Raw genomic sequence first — 20,569 nt, 5'->3', positions numbered from 1 at the left:
TTTTTTTTTTTTTTTTTTAACAGAAATGAGGTCTACTCTGTTGTCCAGACTGGTCTCAAACTCCTGATCTCAAGTGATCCACCTACCTCGGTCTCCCAAAGTGCTGGGTTTACAGGTGTGAGCCACCACGCCCGGCCCAATATGAATAAATTTTAATCGTAAAACTTATTCACATAAGGCTCAGGTAGTAGCTCATGCCTGTAATACCAGAACTTTGAGAGGCTGAGGCAGGAGGATCACTTGAGCTCAGGAGTTCCAGACCAGCCTGGCCAACATGGTGAAACCCCATTCTCCACTAAAAATACAAAAATTAGCCAGGAGTGGTGGCGCATGCCTATAGTCCCAGCTACACGGGAGGCTGAGGCAGGAGAATTACTTGAACCCGGGAGGCAGAGGTTGCAGTGAGCTGAGATTGTGCCACTGCACTCCAGCCTGAGCGACACAGCGAGACCCTGTCTTAAAAAAAAAAAAATTTCATCCCTATCAATTCAATTCAATACACATTTATACCCAAGGCAAGATGCTGGGAATAATTAGGGCTAGAAAGAGACTGGCAGGAAAATGGGCTATCAAAGTGCACAGATAACAAAAGAAAACGCATCCCATGCCACATGAGAACTATGAGAACACCCTGGAAGCGCTCTGCTTCCAACCGCATGGCTGACAGGACACCCTGTATCACACTCCTGGTAACAACACCTAAAAGGCAAGATAAAACACAAAACATGTTTTTAAAAGCATCACTGAGTTGGCACAACAGTAAGGAAACTACAGGGACCAAAAATAAAGAGAAACCAGAAACCTTGGGCAATAATAAAAGAACACCACAGCTAGCTTTTGTCCTGAAGGTTTTTGCCCACCTGCATACTTGCTCCCTGGCAGCTGGTGAAGTCTGGCATTAGGAGGTAAAGACTTAGGCTCGTTCCAGTGTGGAGAGTCCAAGAGGAGATGCCCACAAACGTCCAGGATGCAAAGACCTACAACCTCAATGTAAAGCTAACTATGAAATGAACCCCCCACACAGAAGGGGGCAGTAGGGAACCTACACCTTTCCCCATCACTGAGTGGAAGGAGAGACAGCCCCCTAACTATCTGTAAGCACTAGACAGCTCTCATGAAAGCTTCATGATCCACAAAGGACAGTAGAAATTGAGCCTAGCTTGTGCCTAGTTACTGACAAAGCAAATGGAAGCCTTTCAGGAAAATCATGACTTTATCCAGGTCTCAAAAAATGCCCAGAGGTAAAGTTCCAAGGAAAACGAGCAGCTCATTGTCAAAAACCAAAACAGAGCAATCAAGGAGCCATGACTCAACAGTCAGCAGAAGTAACATTCAGATAGAGAAATTATTCGCTGCTGAATATAAAATGTTTAGTGTTTAAAATATAAGCAAAAAGCAACTAAGAAGATTTAAGAACACTTCTTTTTTTTTTTTTTTTTGAGACAAAGTCTCCCTCTTCTTGTCCCCCAGGCTGGAGTGCGATGGCGTGATCTCAGCTCACTGCAACCTCCGCCCCCTGGGTTCAAGCGATTCTCCTGCCTCATCCCCCTGAGTAGTTGGGATTACAGGCGCCTGCCACGATGCCAGGCTAATTTTTGAATTTTTAGTAGAGATGGGTTTCACCATGTTGACCAGGCTAGTCCAGAACTCCTGACCTCAGGTGACCCACCTGCCTTGGCCTCCCAAAGTACTGGGATTACAGGCGTGAGCCACTGCGCCCGGCCTAAAACTTCTAGAACTGAAAATTTTAATGAATTTTACAACAGCTTTACTGAGGTATAATTCACATATAATAAACTGCACATACCTAAAGTATATAATTTGATGTTTTGACAAATGTATAACTATGAAATCATCACAAGCAAGAAAATAAATCCATCCTCTCCCCAAATTTCCTTGTGCCCTTTTGTAATCCCTTCCTCATATCTCTTTGCCCCCCATCTCCTGGTTCTCATGTCCACAGGCAAACATTGACCTTCCCTGTTACTAGAGATTAGTTTATGTTTTCTAGAATTGTATATGAATGAACCCGTAACAGTATTCAGTATGTAATCCTTTGGCTGGCTTCTTTCAGCACAATGATTTTGAGATTCATCCATGTTGTAGCATGTATTAGTAGTTCATTTCCTTTGATTGTTCAGGAATATTCCACTGTGAGGATATACCATAGTCTATTTGTGCATTTACCTGTTAACGAACATTTGGGTTGTTTCCAGATTTTGGCTTCAAGCCAAATCAAACTGCTATGGACATCCATGTACAAGTCTGCACAGACATTTGCTTCCATTTCTCTAAGGTAAATATTTAAGAGTAGAGTTCTCGGGTCATACAGTAGATTTATGTTTAAGTTTCAAACTACCAAATTATTTTCCAGATTATACCATTTTACATTCCCACGAGCAGTACGTAAGAGTTCCAATTTCTCCCTTTCCTCACCAACACTTGTTATGATCAGTCTTTTTAACATCAGACATTCTAATAGGTGTGTAATGCCACTTCATGGTGGTTTTAATTTGTATTTTCCTAAAGACTAATGATGGTGAACACTTTTCCATGTGCTTACTTGACATTCATATATTTTATTTGGGGAAGCACCTGTTCAATCTTTCACCTGTTTCTTTCTTTTTCTTTTTTTTTTTTTTGAGACAGAGTCTCACTCTGTTGCCCAGGCTAGAGTGCAGTGGCGTGATCTCAGCTCACTGCAACCTCTGCCTCCCGAGTTCAAGTGATTCTCCTGCCTCCCAAGTAGTTGGGATTACAGGCATGCACAACCATGCTGGGCTAATTTTTGTATTTTTAGTAGAGACAGGGTTTCGCCATGTTGGCCAGGCTGGTCTCAAACTCCTGACCTCAAGTGATCCATCCGCCTCAGCCTCCCAAAGTGCTGGGATTACAGGCATGAGCCATCGAGCTCGGCCTATTTCTTTTTTGAATTGGGTTGTTTGTTTTCTTATTATTAAGCTTTGGGAGTTCTTTATATATTCTGCATCTGAATCCTTTGTCAGGTACATAATTTGCTAGTATTTTTCCTAGACTATGTCATACCTTTCAAAATAATAATAATAAAAGCACCTTTTATGTATTAAATAGACAGACACAGCTGAAGACAGAATTCACTAACTGAAAGATGAATCTTAGGACAGTATCCAGAATATAGTACAAAGAGACCAAAAAAGAGAATATATAAAAAAGAAATTAAGCTGGGCGCGGTGGCTCACGCCTGTAATCCTAGTACTTTGGGAGGCCGAGGCGGGTGGATCACCTGAGGTAGGGAGTTCGAGACCAGCCTGACCAACATGGAGAAACACCGAAAAATACAAAAAGTTAGCCGGGCGTGGTGGCACATGCCTATAATCCCAGCTACTAGGGAGGCTGAGGTAGGAGAATCGCTTGAACCTGGGAGGCGGAGGTTGCGGTGAGCCGAGATCATGACATTGCACTCCAGCCTGGGCAACAAGAGTGAAACTCCATCTCAAAAAAAAAAAAGAAATTAAGAGACAAGGAGAATAAAATGAAAGATGAAGGTCTAATAAGAGTTCCAAAAGAAAACAGAAAGAATGCAGAAGATAAAATACTTGTCAAGATAACAGAGAATATTCCGGAACTGTTGACAGATGCCAATCCTCAGAATCAGTAAATTCAAGAAAGCCCAATAGGGAAATTAAAAGAAATTCACACCTGGCTCTGCTCACAAGGGAGGATTAATCCTAATTTCATTAAATCCCAAAACTCCACTAATTGACAGTAAAGGGATTTTTGACATCAAATAATATAAAACCACAAAAGAGGGACTAACAGGAGTGCACACAACACAGATGTTTGGAATTTGGCAAAAGAACAGATGAGAAATAACTGACCTAGTACATCTGAGACAAACCTCAAGCCAGGAGGAGTAAAACTGGATAAACACTCCAGTTACAGCACAGAATCTTCAAAGTTTCAGGAACTGACAACACCATGTACCTCCGGAAAGGCGAATAAAATGTAGGGACTGAAGATAAGGCAGACTGAGCGAACGATATTTAAGAGGCAGTTAACTCCCTATCTCCTCCCCAACTCCATGCTCCTAGGTGACTGCTTCTATCCTCTCCTGGCATAAGTCTAAAAGTTTTTCTCTAGACAGCTGAAATTTTATCTAGCCTAGGAGATGATAGGCACAGTTGAGTCTTGGGCACCATATGGAAAACGGTGCCTGGGTGACTATATTAGCAATGAATGCTTCTGGAAATAAACATCACATTTATGGTCAGTTGATCTGACAAAGGTGTCAGGCAATTCAGTGGGAGACACAATAGTCTTTTCAACAAATGGTGCTGGGATAACTGGATATTTACATGGAAAAGAATTAACTTGAATCCTTTAACTCACACTATACACAAAAATTAACTCAAAATTGATCATAAAACTAAATGTAAGAGTTAAAACTATAAAGCTCTTAGAAGAAAACACAGGAGGGTAGGATCAGTTGGTCTTGGCAACTTACTGGATATCCTAGAATAAAGTAAAAACTGACTCAGATTTTAAACCTGCTTGGCTGAGAAGACAGGAAAAAGTTCTTCCAGGATACCTAAGTCGAATGTGTCTTTCCTCTTTGCTGATCTGGCTCTGAATCCTTTCATTGTAGCAACTCAAGAGAACTCTATGCTTAGTCCTGAGTGGTCTTAGCAAATCACGGAACCTGGGGACGTCTTGGAAGCTTCAACACAGGCATATATAATGAGACCAAATCAATTTGCCTTTATAGCATAATGACAAACCAGCACAGTAGTATTAACCTGACTTGCTGGCCTACAATTTTCAGAGAGCAGAACTTCCCCGGCTTCTTAGTTCAGCAGCTGCTGATGGACATCAATCACACCAACTCAGCATCCTGCCCTTCTCTTCCAACCCATACTCCCTCCTTTCCTCACAGCTCTCCTTAATCTGTCCTTAGATGTCTCAGTCCAGAAGTTAGAAGGCTTAGCATGTCATTATTCTATAACCAAGGTATACACAGAAACATTTTGGGGGAAGATGTTTTTCATATCTTGAAATGCACGTAAAACTGCTGTGTAGACAATAAAGTGTTTTACAAGGTAACATATTATTAAGCTTAAAAGGTAGATGTGTAAGCCATAAAATACAGTAACATCTTTGATGTGATGCTTCCAATCCTAAGTTATTCCTCTAGAGGAGATCTCATACCTTCCTCTAATTACAAGCCACACAAAGGATAAAAACACATTTTTAACTTTGGTTTCAGGTTTCAATTTTGTTGATTTTGAAATATACACATTTTCTCCTTATTAACAAGAAACAACTTCATCAAGGAAAAGGTCTCATCACATCAAAACTGGTCTACCCAATTTATCATACCTTTGGAATGCTTTCCTTTTGAGTCTCTTCCATATACTGTATCATATATAACACATCTCACTTCTTCAACACATGGCCTACTCAATATATCTATTTAATCTTCCCTGAAGTTCAGGTCATGGTAATTCTTTCTTCCTTTCTTTCTTCATTATTATTATTATTTTTGGAGACAGAGTCTCGCTCTGTCACCCAGGCTGGAATGCAGTGGTGCAATCTCAGCTCACTGCAACCTCTGTCTCCTGGGTTCAAGCGATTCTCCTGCCTCAGCCTCCCGAACAGCTGGGATTACAGGCACCTGCCATCATGCTCAGCTAATTTTTGTATCTTTAGTAGAGAGAGGGTTTCACCATGTTGGCTAGATTGGTCTAGAACTCCTGACTCAGGTGATCCACCTACCTTGGCATCCCAAAGTGCTGGGATTACAGGAGCGAGCCACCATGCCCGTCCCATGGTAAATCTTAGAACTCAAAAAGATCTTCAACATTCTGTTGGACAAACAAACTATAAATGCTTGCTAAAGTGTAACCTGGATGTTCCCAAGCTTGGCATGGCAACATAGTCACGTGGGGAGTTTTCTAGGCCCCACTCCAGATTTACTGAATGAAAATTTCTACCAGTGGCGTGTGTGCCTTTATTTCTTAAGACGTCCTGAAGCAGATCTGCCTGGAAGAACTCTGTAGAGGCTCTTGATTTGCAGTGGACAAATCTCTACTCCAATGACAGAAGGCAGGAATGTGAAGAGGGAGAATCTATAATCTTAACAACAGGAATATTTCTCCCTGAGTGGCAGAAGGATTATGATATTGAAACCAAAGAGAAGAAAATATAATCTAGTACACCACATGGCTCTGCAGTGGATTATACCTGCAAAATCTAAAATAATAAAACTACTAAATGGTTTTCAACTTTATAACCAATCTACAAAGCACAAAAGTTTATAGTTAGATAACAATATGCAAATATTGTCAACCTTTACAACATAAAAGTCTGGTACAGCTGCAAGAGCTGGAAGGAAGGGAGGGAGGGAGGGAGGGAGGAAGGGAGGGAGGGAGGGAGGGAGGGAGATGGCAGGGGCCTAATATTATCATTATCATTTTACAAAGAGCAAGGTCCAGAGATACTGTTTAAAGTTGATAGTACAAATAAACAGAGATTTAAGTATATGAGGTAGGGTCACAAATATAGCCAATAAAAGAACTGGCAATTCAATAATAAGTTGGGAAGTAGAGAGGTGAAATAACTTGCTCAAATTCAACTCATTAGAAAGCTCCGAGGCCAGTGGGCTGAACATGGGCCAGTCACACTCTAGACTCCATGCACTTTACCAGTGTCTCACCATGCCCAGCCCTGTGTGAGGAAGGAACTTGCCTAAGCTTAGATGCCTAGTTAGTGTCACAGCCAGAAAAAGAAACTCAATCAGGCTGGGCGCGATGGCTCATGCCTGTAATCCCAGCACTTTGGGAGGCTGAGGCGAGTGGATCACAAGGTCAGGAGATTGAGACCATTCTGGCTAACACGGTGAAACCCCATCTCTACTTAAAATACAAAAAATTAGCCAGGCGTGGCAGTGTGCGCCTGTAGTCCCAGCTGCTGGGGCGGCTGAGGCAGGAGAATGGCTTGAATCCGGGAGGCGGAGCTTGCAGCGAGCCCAGATCAGGCCACTGCACTCCAGCCTGGGCGACAGAGTGAGACTCTGTCTCAAAAAAAAAAAAAAAAAAAGAAAAGAAACTCAATCTCTAGTCTTAAAATTACTTGTTAAAGTTATCTTTAAAATTCTCAGAAAAGACCACATTAAAAATGTCCCTATTGGTTCATTCTTTCAAAACACACCAACATTTCTTTTTTTTTTTTTGAGATGGAGTCTCACTCTCTTGCCCAGACTTGAGTGCAGCGGCACGATCTCGGCTCACTGCAACCTCTGCCTCCTGGGTTCATGTGATTCTCCTGTCTCAGCCTCCTGAGTAGCTGGGACTACAGGCGCATGCCAACACACCCAGCTAATTTTTGTATTTTTAGTAGAGATAGGGTTTCACCATATTGGTCAGACTGGTCTCGAACTCCTGACCTCAGGTGATCGACCGACCTCGGCCTCCCAAAGTGCTGGGATTACAGGTGTGAGCCACCACGCCCAGCCAACACCAGCATTTCTTACAAAGAGCTCCTCCACAGCTCCCCTCACCTATGATCAGCATTCCATCTATTCTCCAAGTCTATACCACAATGATGGAGGAAGACACTGCAGCCCACCATCCACTTTGTCTGTCAAAACCTGACAGAGGATCCAGAACCAACATTGAAGATGCAAAGCAAGTCAGCCTACTCAACTCTTAGTCTACAAGCTAAGCCCATAGCCCATCTGCCGCCACAGAGATGCTGTGTTTACGTGCACAGAGGCACCCACTGCCTGCTCCAGGAGAGGACATGGCAGCAGCATGTGAAGGGCAGGTGGAGGGCTGCTCCAAAGGAGACGTGATCTGATTCATGGACCATCATGTGACTAGGTAACACCACTCAGTGACCGCTGCTTTATAACTTCATATAATATTTTGAAATATTCAATAGAAATGACAATATCTACCCCCAAAATAATTATTTAAAAATAAGTTATAACCCAAACTCATTAGTACTGGTAAAAAGCAATTAAAAAAAAACAAAAAACGGGTCTTACTCTGTTGACAAGGCTGAAGTGCAGTGGTACCATCATGACTCACGGCAGCCTCAAACTCCCGGGCTCAAGTCATCATCCCACCTCAGCCTCCTGAGTAGCTGGGACTACAGGTGGATGCCACCACATCTGACTTTTTTTTTTTTGAGATGGAATTTTGCTCGTTGCCCAGGCTGGAGTGCAATGCTGCGATCTTGGCTCACTCCAACCTCCGCCTCCTGGGTTCAAGCGATTCTCCTGCCTCAGCCTCCCGAGTAGCTGGGATTACAGGTGCCCGCCACCATACCCAGCTAATTTTTTTTGTATTTTTAGTAGAAACAGGGTTTCACCATGTTGGCCAGCCTGGTCTTGAACTCCTGACCTCAGGGGACCTGCCCGCCTCGGCTTCCCAAGGTGCTGGGATTACAGGCATAAGCCACCACACCTGGCCATATCTGACTTTTTCTTTTTTTTTTTTTTGACACGGAGTCTCCGTCTATTGCCCAAGCTGGAGTACAGTGGCGCGATCTTGGCTCACTGCAACCTCTGCCTCCCGGGTTCCAGCAATTCTCCTGCCTCAGCCTCCCGAGCAGCTGGGACTACAGGCGCATGCCACCATGCCTGGCTAATTTTTGTATTTTTTTGTAAAGACGGGGTTTCACCAGATTGGCCAAGCTGGTCTTGAACTCCTGACCTCGTGATTTGTGCGCCTCGGCCTCCCAAAGTGCTGGGATTACAGGTGTGAGCCACCACACCTGGTCTCATCTGCTGATTAATTTTTTAAAACCTTTTATAGACAGAGGGTCTCACCATCTTGCTCTGGCTGATCTCAAACTCCTGGCCTCATGTGATCCTCCCACCTTGGCCTCCCAAAGTGCTGAGATTACAGGCGTAACCCACTGCACCTAGCCATCAGTTTTTAAAATTCAATTTAATTCACTATCACTTACCCCATTTTCAGTACGTTTTTCTCCAGGTACATTTATTACATTTCTCTGAGTTCGTTGCTCTTGGGTCTGACGGACACCTAAAGAAATAAAAGAACCAAACTCACCAAAAGGCATATTAGAAAAAACAATATTCTCCCATTTCTTCATGTATTCAAATATTTATTGAACAAAAGTGTAAAATACCAGGCTGAGAAATTCAAGACTTTAGTACAGTTGAAAAAATGGTCTTACCATTAATCTTTAATATATAAAGTTGTTTAGGCTGCGCTCAGTGGCTCACACCTATAATCCCAGCACTTTGGGAGGCCAAAGCAGGAAGATAGCTTGAGCCCATGAGTTCTAGACCAGCCTCAGCAACATGGGGAGAATTTGTCTCCACAACAAATTTTTTAAAATTAGCCAGGTATGGTGGTGCACCCTGTAGTCTCAGCTACTTGAGGGGCTGAGGTGGGAGAATGACTTGAGCGAGAGGGGTCGAGGCTGCAGTAAGCCAGGATTGGGCTACTGCACAATCTTGCTCTGCTGCACTCCAGCCTGGGCAACAGAGCAAGACCCTGTTTAAAAAAAATAAATTAAAAATAAATGAAATAAAGTGTTTAAATGAAATCTTTTCTTTTTACATTCTATCTCAGAATCTTGAAATTGACTTGTTATCAAAAGGCTTTTAACACTTAAAAATGGAGAAGATGGTAAATTTTATGTGTATTTTATCTCAATTTAAAATAAAAATTTGGGGCTGGGCGAGGTGGCTCACATCTGTATTCCCAGCACTTTGGGAGGTGCTGGGATTCTCCCAAGGTGGGAGGATCACTTGAGCTCAGGAATTCAAGACCAGCCTGGGCAATGTGGCGAAAATGTGTCTCTACGAAAAAAAAAAAAAAATACAGAAAGTAGCAAGGCATGGTGACATATGCCTCATGTGCCTGTAGTCCCAGCCACTCACGAGGCTGAGGAGAATAGCTTGAGCCTAGGAGGTAGAGACTGCAGTGAACCATGATTGCGCCATTGCACTCCAGCCCAGGTGACAGTGAGACTCTGTCTCAAAAATAAAATAAAGATAAAAATTTGGCATTCATATTACCAAGAGGGGAAAAAAAAGAAAAATTTTTTCAAAAAGGCATTTGCAGCCAGGCGTGGTGGCTCATGCCTGTAATCCCAGCACTTTGGAAGGCTGAGGTGGACAGGCTGCTTGAAGCCAGGAGTTTGAGACCAGCCTGCCCAAATGGCAAAACCCTGTCTCTAGTAAAATTACAAAAATTACCCAGGCGTGGTGGCGCACACCTGTAATCCCAGCTAACTAGGAGGCTGAGGCAGGAGAATCACTTGAACCCGGGAGGTGGGGGTTGCAGTGAGCTGAGATAGCACCACTGCACACCAGCCTGGGTGACAGAGTGAGACTCTGTCTCAAAAAAAAAAAAACAAAACTAAAAGCAAAAAAAAAATCCAAAAGGCATTTGCATTTTAGGGCCAGGCATGGTGGCTCATGCCTGCAATCCCTGCACTTTCAGAGGCCAAGGCAGGAGGATCACTTGAGACCAGGAGTTCAAGACCAGCCTGGGCAACAGCGTGAAACCCTATCTTTACCAAAAATACAAAAAATTAGCCGGGCATGGTGGCACACATCTGTGGTCCCAGCTACTTGGAAGGCTGAAGTGGGAGGATCACTTGAGCCCAGGAGGCAGAGGTTGCAGTGAGCCAAGATCATGCCACTGCACTCCAGCCTGGGTAACAAGTGAAACCCTGTCTCAAAAAAAAAAAAAAAAAAAAAAAAAAAAAGACATTCACTGAGATGGGGGCTGGACGTCATGGCTCACGCCTGTAATCCCAGCACTTTGGGAGGCCAAGGCGGGCAGATCATGAGGTCAGGAGATTGAGACCATCCTGGCCAACATGGTGAAACCCCATCTCTACTAAAAATACAAAAAATTAGCCCAGCATGGTGGTGCACACCTGTAGTCCCAGCTACTTGGGAGGCTGAGACAGGGGAATTGCTTGAACCCGGGAGGCGGAGGTTGCAGCCAAGACTGCGCCACTGCACTCCAGCCTGGCGACAGAGTGAGACTCTGTCTCCAAAAAAAAAGAAAGGAAAACAAAAAAAGAGTATTAGTAAGTTGAAGGGAGAAGTTTAGTGAGCAAAAGCAAAACAAAACATGAGACAGCACCCAATAAGCTACTCTTTATGCCACCCTTTTAGGCAGAGGTAAAGGGGCAGAGGGTAGTGTTACAGGTGGGGAAGATGGAATTCTGAGTCGGGGCATGAAAGAGAGAGTGAATGTACAGCTCCTGGGCTCGTGCAATCCTCTCACCTGAGCCTCCCAAAGTGCTGGGATTACAGGCATGAGCCACCATACTCAGCCCGTTTCCAAACTTTATAAAGTGAGAAAAAAATAACCACTCTCCTCAGGACATTAAGGATTATGTACATATTAATAAGTAAAAGGCAAGACTTTTTACTTAAGTATAGCTAAGTGAGGGAGGGTATAGGTATCTGAAGAACTCAGGTAGAGAGTTAAAATAAATCCTTAGCACTAAAGCAGCACTTCAACTGTCAGCCAGTCTAATCCTCCTCTTCAGGTGGATGTTCCCAGAGAGGACGGACCCTGGTCTAAGGTAAAAGCAGATGAAGAGTTGAGCCCAGAGCCTTGGTGTCCTGGCTCCAGATGTAATGGTGTATTCTAAAAGACAGCCTTATGCTACAGAAAGATGATTTTAAAGTAGATAGTAGCTCATCCAAGGGCAAATTTTCCTTTACTATAAATACAAATAAAGCGGATAACTTGCAATAAAGAAATATTATTTTTACAAAGGATGGTCCTTTTATTTGCTTGAGTTCATTTTTTTAAATATCAGAAGTAATCCATAATCACTGCTAATTAATAAGTTAAAGGTTTGTTTGTTTTGTTTTTGTTGTTTTTGTTTTTGAAACAGAGTCTCACTCTGTCACCCAGGCTGAAGTGCAGTGGCGCGATCTCAGCTCACTGCAAGCTCCGCCTCCCGGGCTCACACCATCCTCCTGCCTCAGCCTCCCAAGTAGCTGGGACTACAGGCGCCCACCACCACGTCCGGCTAATTTTTTGGTATTTTTAGTAGAGATGGGATTTCACCATGTTAGCCAGGATGGTCTCGATCTCCTGACCTCGTGATCCAACCGCCTTGGCCTCCCAAAGTGCTGGGATTACAGGCATGAGCCACCGCGCCCGGCCAAAGGTCTTTTAACTGTACAGTGTATATGTGTTCAAAAAAAATTTCCTTATTTTCTTTAAATTTTAATTCAAAAATATATAGTATATTCCCATGGTTCAAAAATCAAAAAGAACAAAAAGGTATACAATCAACAACCCTCCCTCCTCTGTTCTACAGCCACTTTTCCCTTCCCCCCAGGGCAACAATATCCCCAGTTGCGTAGATATCTTTCCAAAACTGCTTTATACATATACACATACAAAAAGATAGATATGCACATTACTCTTTGCTCATCTTTCCACAAAAGGCAGCTAAGTGTGCACATTCTTTTGCACCATGCTTAATTCATGTAACATGTTTAGGAGATGGTCTGTCTGGGTCAGGGCACAGAGGTTCTTCATTATTTACGGCTGCAGAGCATTCTGCTGTGTAGATGGACCCTAATTTATTTAGCTCAACTCTCCTGGTGGGCATTTAGGTTGTTCCTACCAGCAATGCTCAGTGAATAACACTGTTTATATATCATTTTGTAGGTGCCAGGGCACAGCTTTAGGATAAATTCTCAGAAATGAAACTGCTGGGTAAAAGGTTTTATGTTTTGTAAGTTTAACAGCTATTGCCAAATTTCCTTCTATAGAAGGTGCCAACTGCCTCCCACAGCAATGCAGAAGACTGCCTGTTTCTCAGAATCCTTGTCAACATTGTGCTATTAACTGTTTTAATCTTTGCCAATGTGACAGGTAAAATATAGTATTTCAAGATAGTTTTCTCTGCATGTCTTTTATTAGGAATAAGGTGAGTATCTTCATATATCCTAGGGCCATGTATATTCCTTTTCTGTGAACTGTGTGTGTATATATTTTTTCTATTATTCTACTAAGATTTTTTTTTTTTTTTTTTTTTTTTTGAGATGGAGTTTCGCTCTTGTTGCCCAGGCTGGAGTGCAATGGCACGATCTCAGGCTCACTGCAACCTCTGCCTCCCAGGTTCAAGCGATTCTCCTGTCTTGGCCCCCCGAGTAGCTGGGATAACAGGTACATGCCACCAAGCCTGGCTAATTTTTGTATTTTTAGTAGAGACAGGGTTTCACCATGTTGGCCAGGCTGGTCTCAAACTCTTGACATCAGGTAATCCACCCCACTTGGCCTCCCAAAGTGCTGGGATTATAGGTGTGAACCACCACACCTAGCCAAGTTTTTTTCTTATCAAATTTTAGGAACTCTTTACATGTAAAGAGAATTAGCCCTTTGCAATATGAGCTATAAATGCTACTTCCCAGTTTATAATTTATCTTTTGACTTTTTTTAGATGTTATTGCCATGCAGTTATTTTTAGTTTTGTTTTATTTATATGTATTTTCTGAGATGGAGTCTTGCTCTGTTGCCCAGGCTGGAGTGCAGTGGCGTCATCTTGGCTCACTACAACCTCTGCCTCCCAGGTTCAAGCGATTCTTCTGCCTCAGCCTCCTGAGTAGCTGGGATTATAGGCACACACCACCACATCGGGCTAATTTTTAGCAGAGATGGGGTTTTACCCATGTTGGCCAGGCTGGTCACAAACTCTTGACCTCAAGTGATCCACCCGCCTCAGCCTCCCAAAGTGCTGGGATTATAGGCGTGAGCCACCACACCCAGCCTATTTTTATTTTTTGAGACAAGGTCTCTCTCTGTTGCTCTCGCTGGCTGGAGTGCAGTGGCACAATCATGGCTCACTGCAGCCTTCACCTCCTGGGCTCAATCGATCCTCCCACCTCAGCCTCCCAAGTAGCTAAGACTACAGGCATCCACCACCACAACCAGCTATTTTGTATTTTCTGTAGAGATGGGGTTTTGGCATGCTTCCCAGGATGGTCTGGAACTACTTGGCTCAAGTGATCTGCCTGCCTCAGCCTTTCAAAGTGCTGAAATTACAAGCCTGAGCCACTGCACCCAGGCTTTGTTTTAAATAATTCATTTATCAGTCTTGTCTTTTATGTTTTAGTGTTACACTTACAAAGGCCTTGTTCACTTCAAAAATAAAAAGATCTCCCAGAACTTTCTTCTAGTCTTTTCATGGTTTTATATATTTTTAAAATCTAGATGTTTGACCAATCTGAAATTTACCAAAAACAATCCCTTTAGCGTGGCGGTGGGTGCCTGTAATCCCAACTACTCGGGAGGCTGAAGCAGGAGAATTGCTTGCACCCAGGAGGCGGAGGTTGCAGTGAGCCGAGATTGTGCCACTGCACTCCAGCCTGGGTGGCAGAGTGAGACTCCATCTCAAAACAAAACAAAACAAAAATCCCTTTAAACACCAAGTCCCTTTACATGACTGAGTACGCTGATTAATTAACTTAGAGTCCTGAGAAGGAAAGAAGGGTTGGTGCCTAAAAAGTGTGATGTAATTGGCTGGGCACAGTGGCTGACACCTATAATCCCAGCACTCTGGGAGGCTGAGGTGGGCAAATCACTTGAGGTCAAGAGTTCAAGACCAGCCTGGCCAACATGGTGAAACCCCATCTCTATTAAAAATACAAAAATTAGCCGGGTGTGGTGGTGCGCACCCGTAGTCCCAGCTACTTGGGAGGCTAAGGCAGGAGAATCCCTTGAACCCTGGAGGTGGAGGTTGCAGTGAGCCAAGATTGCGCCACTGCACTTCAATCTGGGCAACAGAGTGAGACTCTGTCTCAAAAAAAAAAAAAAAAAAAGTGCCGTAATGGTAAACAACACTAACAGAAGCCAAAGAAACATGAGATACCAACTTTCTCTCTAGCCACTTGTAAGTGCAGGGCCGGGTGTGTGTGAATAATTTAATATTTATTCCTATTTTTCTTAAATTAACTTTTCTAGCAAAAATTAACAAATGAGGAAGAAAGCATTTATCTACCTTGTTCACTGTTCTCAGCTGGGGAGTCCTCGTGTCGAAGGAAAAATTTCACTTCTTCCTTCCGTGGACCCCATTTCTGAAGATGTTCATACATCATATGATCAAAGGGTATGGGACGTTCTAGGAAAAAGACCACATCTTTTTTACTCCAGAATTAAAATGACTCCAACCAAAAGTAAATTTTTAAAAAAACTTAAATGAATGTATATATGCACACATATATGTCTACATGTTACAATTCAAAGATATTACAAGCACTGAATTTCAACATTAATGAGTAAAAGCAAGAATATGAATGAGAAATAATTTAGGCAACAGATAAACACAAAAAGTATCCATGACAGCAATTTTGCAATATTAAATAGGGAACACTGAAACATGCCCTTTACAAAACTTATTTATCACAAAGCATTGTGTCTCCCATTCGTTTGTTTGTTTGTTTTGAAATGGGGTTTTGCTCTTGTTGCCAAGGCTGGAGTGCAGTGGCACCATCTTGGCTCACTGCAACCTCCACCTCTGGGTTCAAGAGATGCTCCTGCCTCAGCCTCCCAAGTAGCTGAAATCACAGGCATCCACCACCACGCCCAGCTAATTTTTTGTGTTTAGTAGAGAGAGGGTTTCACCATGTTAGTCAGGCTGGTCTCAAACTCCTGACCCCAGGTGATCCACCCGCCTTGGCCTCCTAAAACGCTGGGATTATAGGCGGGAGCCATTGCACCCAGCCTTTTTTTTTTTTTTTTTTTTGAGACAGAGTTTTGCTCTTATCACTTAGGCTGGAGTGCAATCTCGGCTCACTACAACCTCTGCCTCCAGGGTTCGAGAGATTGTCCTGCCTCAGCCTCCTGAGTAGCTGGGATTGCAGGTGCCCACTACCACGCCCAGCTAATTTTTGTGTTTTTAGGAGAGACGGGGTTTTACCATGTTGGCCAGGCTGGTCTCGGCCTCTTGGCCTCCTGGCCTCAGGTGATCCACCCGCTTTGGCCTCCAAAAGTGCTGGGATTACAGGTGTGAGCCACTATGCTCGGCCTCCCACTCTTGAAAGAAACATAAACTGACCTGGCCATGTTATTTCTTAAAATGTCAGGAGTGGCAATCAGAGGTACGAAGGCTGCACAGGGCACTTCCTGGCAACTCAGGCAACATTATTGTGAATATTTGTCAGTACCAAGTTAATAAAAATTAAATCCTATAGAACTAAATGTATTTCAAATATTTTTTTAAAAAATCAAAGCTTACTCACAATCTCTCACTCCTTTACTTTTTTTGAGACAAAGTCTTTGTTCTGCCACCCAGGCTGGAGTGCAGTGGTATGATCTCAGTTCACTGCAACCTCCACCACCTGGGCTCATGTGATCCTCCCACCTCAGCCTCCCAAGTTAGCTGAAACTATAGGCACATGGCACCATGCCTGGACAATTTTTGTATTTTTTGTAGAGATGGGGTTTTTGCCATGTTGCCTGGGCTAGTCTTGAACTGCTGGGCTCAAGCGATCTGACTGCCTCAGCCTCCCAAAGTGCTGGGATTACAGGTGTGAGCCACTGTGCCTGGCCAATATCTAACCAATTACTTGAGAAGAGCACTAACCCAGTTGTTGAATTTAAAAGAACCACTTTTATATGTATAATGAATTCCGTTTTCCTTCTCTGTGAACTGTCTCAGGTATTATGCCTATTTTTCAAAAATCTGGGTTGTGGCTGGGTGGGGTGACTCACGCCTGTAATTCTAGCACTTTGGGAGGCCAAGGTGGGCAGATCGCCTAAGGTCAGGAGTTCGACACCAGCCTGGCCAACTTGGTGAAACCCTGTCTCTACCAAAAATACAAAAATTAGCCGGGTGTCGTGGCAGGCACCTGTAGTCCCAGCTACTCAGGAGGCTGAGGCAGAAGAATCACTTGAACCCAAGGGGTGGAGGTTGCAGTGAGCCGAGATCAAGTCACTGCACTCCGGCCTGGGCGACAGAGCAAGACTCCGTCTCGAGGGTGGGGGGAATCTGGATTGCTTCTTTCTTAGTGATCTAAAGGAGTTCTTTATACTCTGGATACTAATCCTAGGTTGTTTACATATACTGAAAATAAACTTGCCTATTAATTTTGTTGGTATCATTTTTTGTATAGAAGTTTAAAAAATTTAAATGTAAGCAGTTATCAGTCTTTTCCAATTTCAGTTTGAGTTTTTGGTACAATAAGTCCTCTTCTACTCCAAGGTAAAAAAGATACTCTCTTATGTTCTTTCTACAAATTTTAAAGTACAGGTTTTCACTGACTTTATGGAACTTATTTCTGCATTTGGCATAAAGATCTGATTTTATTTTTTCCCTACTTGAATAATCAGTGGTCCCAGCATCATTTACTGAATAGTCTATCCATTCCCCCTAGACAAGTAATTGTCACCTCTAATATGTAGCAGGATGTCATATGTACATGGGATCTTTCTGAGCTGTCTCTTCTATTTTATTGGCTATCCACCTATCACTGTGCCAATACCACAACCTTAATTACTATCATTTTGTAGTGAGTCTTGCTACCTGGTAGGTCAATTTCCCTCATATGGCTTAGTTTCAAAACTGTCTTAGTATTTCTCATCCCTTTGCATTCATATATGTTTTAGGAGCAGCTTGTCAAGATCTTTTTTAAAAAGGTAGAATTTTGACTGGAACCATATTAATTGATTTATAAATAAACATGAGGAGACCTAACATCTTTGTAATACCAAGTTTTCTGGGCCTTGAACATGATTGTGTGCCTCCATTTTTTTCATGCATCTTGTGTTCTTCAATGATGTCTTAAAATGTCTCACCATGGAGGTTTTGCTCATCTTAATTTATCCTCTGAACTTGATTTTCTGTTTTACATGTGCATATTATCATTTAAATATAATTGTTTTATTTTGGAGTAATTTGAGATTTATAGAAAAGTTACCAAGATAGTACAAAGAGTTCCTGTATATCCTTCATCCACTTTCCCCTAATACAAACATCTTACACAGCTATGGCATACTGTATACACTTCATCCTTGAACACAGGTCTGAACTGCAGAGGTCCATTCACATGTGAATTTTCTTCCACCTCTGCCACCTGAGATGGCAAGACTGACCTTTCCTCTTCCTCCTCCCTCAGCCTACTTCACATGAAGATAAGGGCCAGGTGTGGTGGCTCACACCTGTAATCCAGCACTTTGGGAGGCCAAGGTAGGTGGATCACTTGAGGCCAGGAATTCGAGACCAGCCTGGCCAACATGGCAAAACCCCATCTCTACTAAAAATACAAAAAATTGGCTGGGCATGGTGGTGCACACCTGTAATCCCAGCTACTTGGGAGGCTGAGGCAGGAGAATCACTTGAACCCGGGAGGTGGACGTTGCAGTGAGCTGAGATTGCACCACTGCACTCCAGCCTGGGCGACAGAGCACACTCTGTCTCAAAACAAAACAAAACAAAAAACCATGAAGGATGAAGATCTTTATGATGATCCACTTCCACTTAATGAATTATAAATATGTTTTCTTTTCCTTGGTTTTCTTAATAACATGTTCTTTTCTCTAGTTTATTTTATTGTAATAATAAAGCATATAATACATATGACATATAAAATGTGTTAATTGGTGACTTATGTTCTAAGTAAAGCTTCTGGTCAACAAAAGGCTACTAGTAGTTAAGTTTTGGAGGAATCAAAAGTTATACTTGTTTTTCCACTGTGCAGGGGGTCAGTGCCCCCAGTCTCCATGCTGTTCAAGGTTCAACTGTACTTAATAAATAAACCTTGTTAATAGTGTTGCTCAATTCTTCCCTAATCTTGACTAATAGATATATGCCTACAAATCTCCCATTTTGATTGTGGATTTACTAAATTCCTAATTTTATAAATTTTGACTTTATATTTTTCAGTTTACATTGTTAAATGTACATCTACTCATGACTGTTTAAGCTTCTTGATATATCACTCCTTTTATTATGTCTATCTTTATCCTAACGGTTTAACTTTAAATTTTATTTTGCCTGATATTAATGTTGCCAGAAAAGCTATCTTTTCACCTTTCTCTTCAACATTTCTGAAGGTATTATGCTTGTATGTCTGTCTCTTGCAAGCAGCATAGAGCTGGATTTTATTTTTTACCCAATCTGTACCTCTGTTTTTGTTTTTTTGTTTTTTTTTTTTTTGAGACAGAGTCTCGCTCTGTCGCCCAGGCTGGAGTGCAGTGGCGCTATCTCGCTCACTGCAAGCTCCACCTCCCGGGTTCATGCCATTCTCCTGCCTCAGCCTCCCGAGGAGCTGGGACTACAGGCGTCCGCCACCACGGCCAGCTAATTTTTTTTTTGTATTTTTAGTAGAGACGGGGTTTCACCATGTTAGCCAGGATGGTCTCGATCTCCTGACCTCATGATCCACCCGCCTCGGCCTCCCAAAGTGCTGGGATTACAAGCGTGAGCCACCGCACCTGGCCTTAATTTTTTGTATTTTTAGTAGAGACGGGGTTTCACCATGTTAGCCGGGATGGTCTCGATCTCCTGACCTCGTGATCCACCCGCCTCGGCCTCCCAAAGTGCTAGGATTACAGGCGTGAGCCACCGCGCCCAGCCTGTATCTCTGTCTTAATAGGTAAATTTAATCTGTTGCAGTTAACATGGTAATGGATATTTTTATATTTAGTTCTCCTGCCTCATTTTAGGTTTTTAGTCTCTTGTCCTTTTTCTTCCCCCTTTTCTGATTTCTCTTGGATTGATGGAGTTCTCTGTGTTCCCCTTTTCCCACTCCGGCCCACTTGAGGCACAGCTGTAAGCACTTTACAGGCACTGTATCATTTAATATTCATTCTTACCAGGAGCAACTCCAGCATCAAGTGGTGAAGCCTGGTCTTGGCTTAACTCAGGTGGAACACACCTTTAGCCCTGCTGCTCCACAGGAACCCAGCTCCCGGCCCTGTGGCCTCTGTCCAGTGGAGGCCCAGGAACACAGCTTTGGTCCTGCTCACTGGCTTGCACTTTTGCTCCACAGCGAGGCTAATCTTCATGTCATCTATTTATTTTTTTAATGTGAGAATGTCTTTAGTTTTTATATATTTTCTCTGTAGTTTTTTATGAATTTGGAGGGGAAGGAGTGCTTCAAAGCACACACCTTATGCACCAATTCGGTCAGTCTTAATTCTTGAGGTTGGTTTGAATCTTGTACATTCATTGCCCTTAATTTTTTAGTTTATTTTGGTTATTTAAACAAGAAAGATTCTCATGATTCCCCTCAATTTCACACAGACTTGAACCTTTAAATGGTTATCAAGCTACGTTATTCCATTAATTTTTTTTTTTTTTTTTTTTTTTTGAGACAGAGTCTCGCTCTGTCGCCCAGGCTGGAGTGCAGTGGCACGATCTCAGCTCACTGCAACCTCCACCTCCTGGCTCAAGCGATCCTCCCACCTCAGCCTCCTGAGTAGCTGGGACCACAGGCATGTACCACCATGACCGGCTTTTGTTTTTTTTTGTTTTTTTCTTTTTTTGAGACGGAGTCTCGCTCTGTCGCCCAGGCTGGAGTGCAGCGGCGCAATCTTGGCTCACTGCAAGCTCCGCCTCCCGGGTTCACGCC

General features: G+C 42.9%; 1 protein-coding gene across 2 annotated transcripts in view; it reads right to left on the bottom strand.

Annotated features, from left to right (window-relative positions):
• Nucleotides 1-20,569, bottom strand: part of PPP1R13B (protein phosphatase 1 regulatory subunit 13B) — a 123,164-nt gene that overhangs the window by 35,481 nt on the left and 67,114 nt on the right. For both annotated transcript variants that reach the window (XM_030803748.1, XM_030803749.1), the window contains exons 3-4: nucleotides 14,998-15,117; nucleotides 8,950-9,026 (exon numbers count right to left, since the gene is read on the bottom strand). In XM_030803748.1, the coding sequence (XP_030659608.1) occupies nucleotides 8,950-9,026; nucleotides 14,998-15,117 (197 nt within the window). The remainder of the gene's footprint in view (nucleotides 1-8,949; nucleotides 9,027-14,997; nucleotides 15,118-20,569) is intronic.

This window comes from Nomascus leucogenys, chromosome 22a, assembly GCF_006542625.1.
Source record: "Nomascus leucogenys isolate Asia chromosome 22a, Asia_NLE_v1, whole genome shotgun sequence".
Lineage (NCBI taxonomy): Eukaryota > Metazoa > Chordata > Mammalia > Primates > Hylobatidae > Nomascus > Nomascus leucogenys.
The sequence above is the reverse complement of the archived record's forward strand: the minus strand, read 5'-3'. Positions and strand labels throughout refer to the sequence as shown.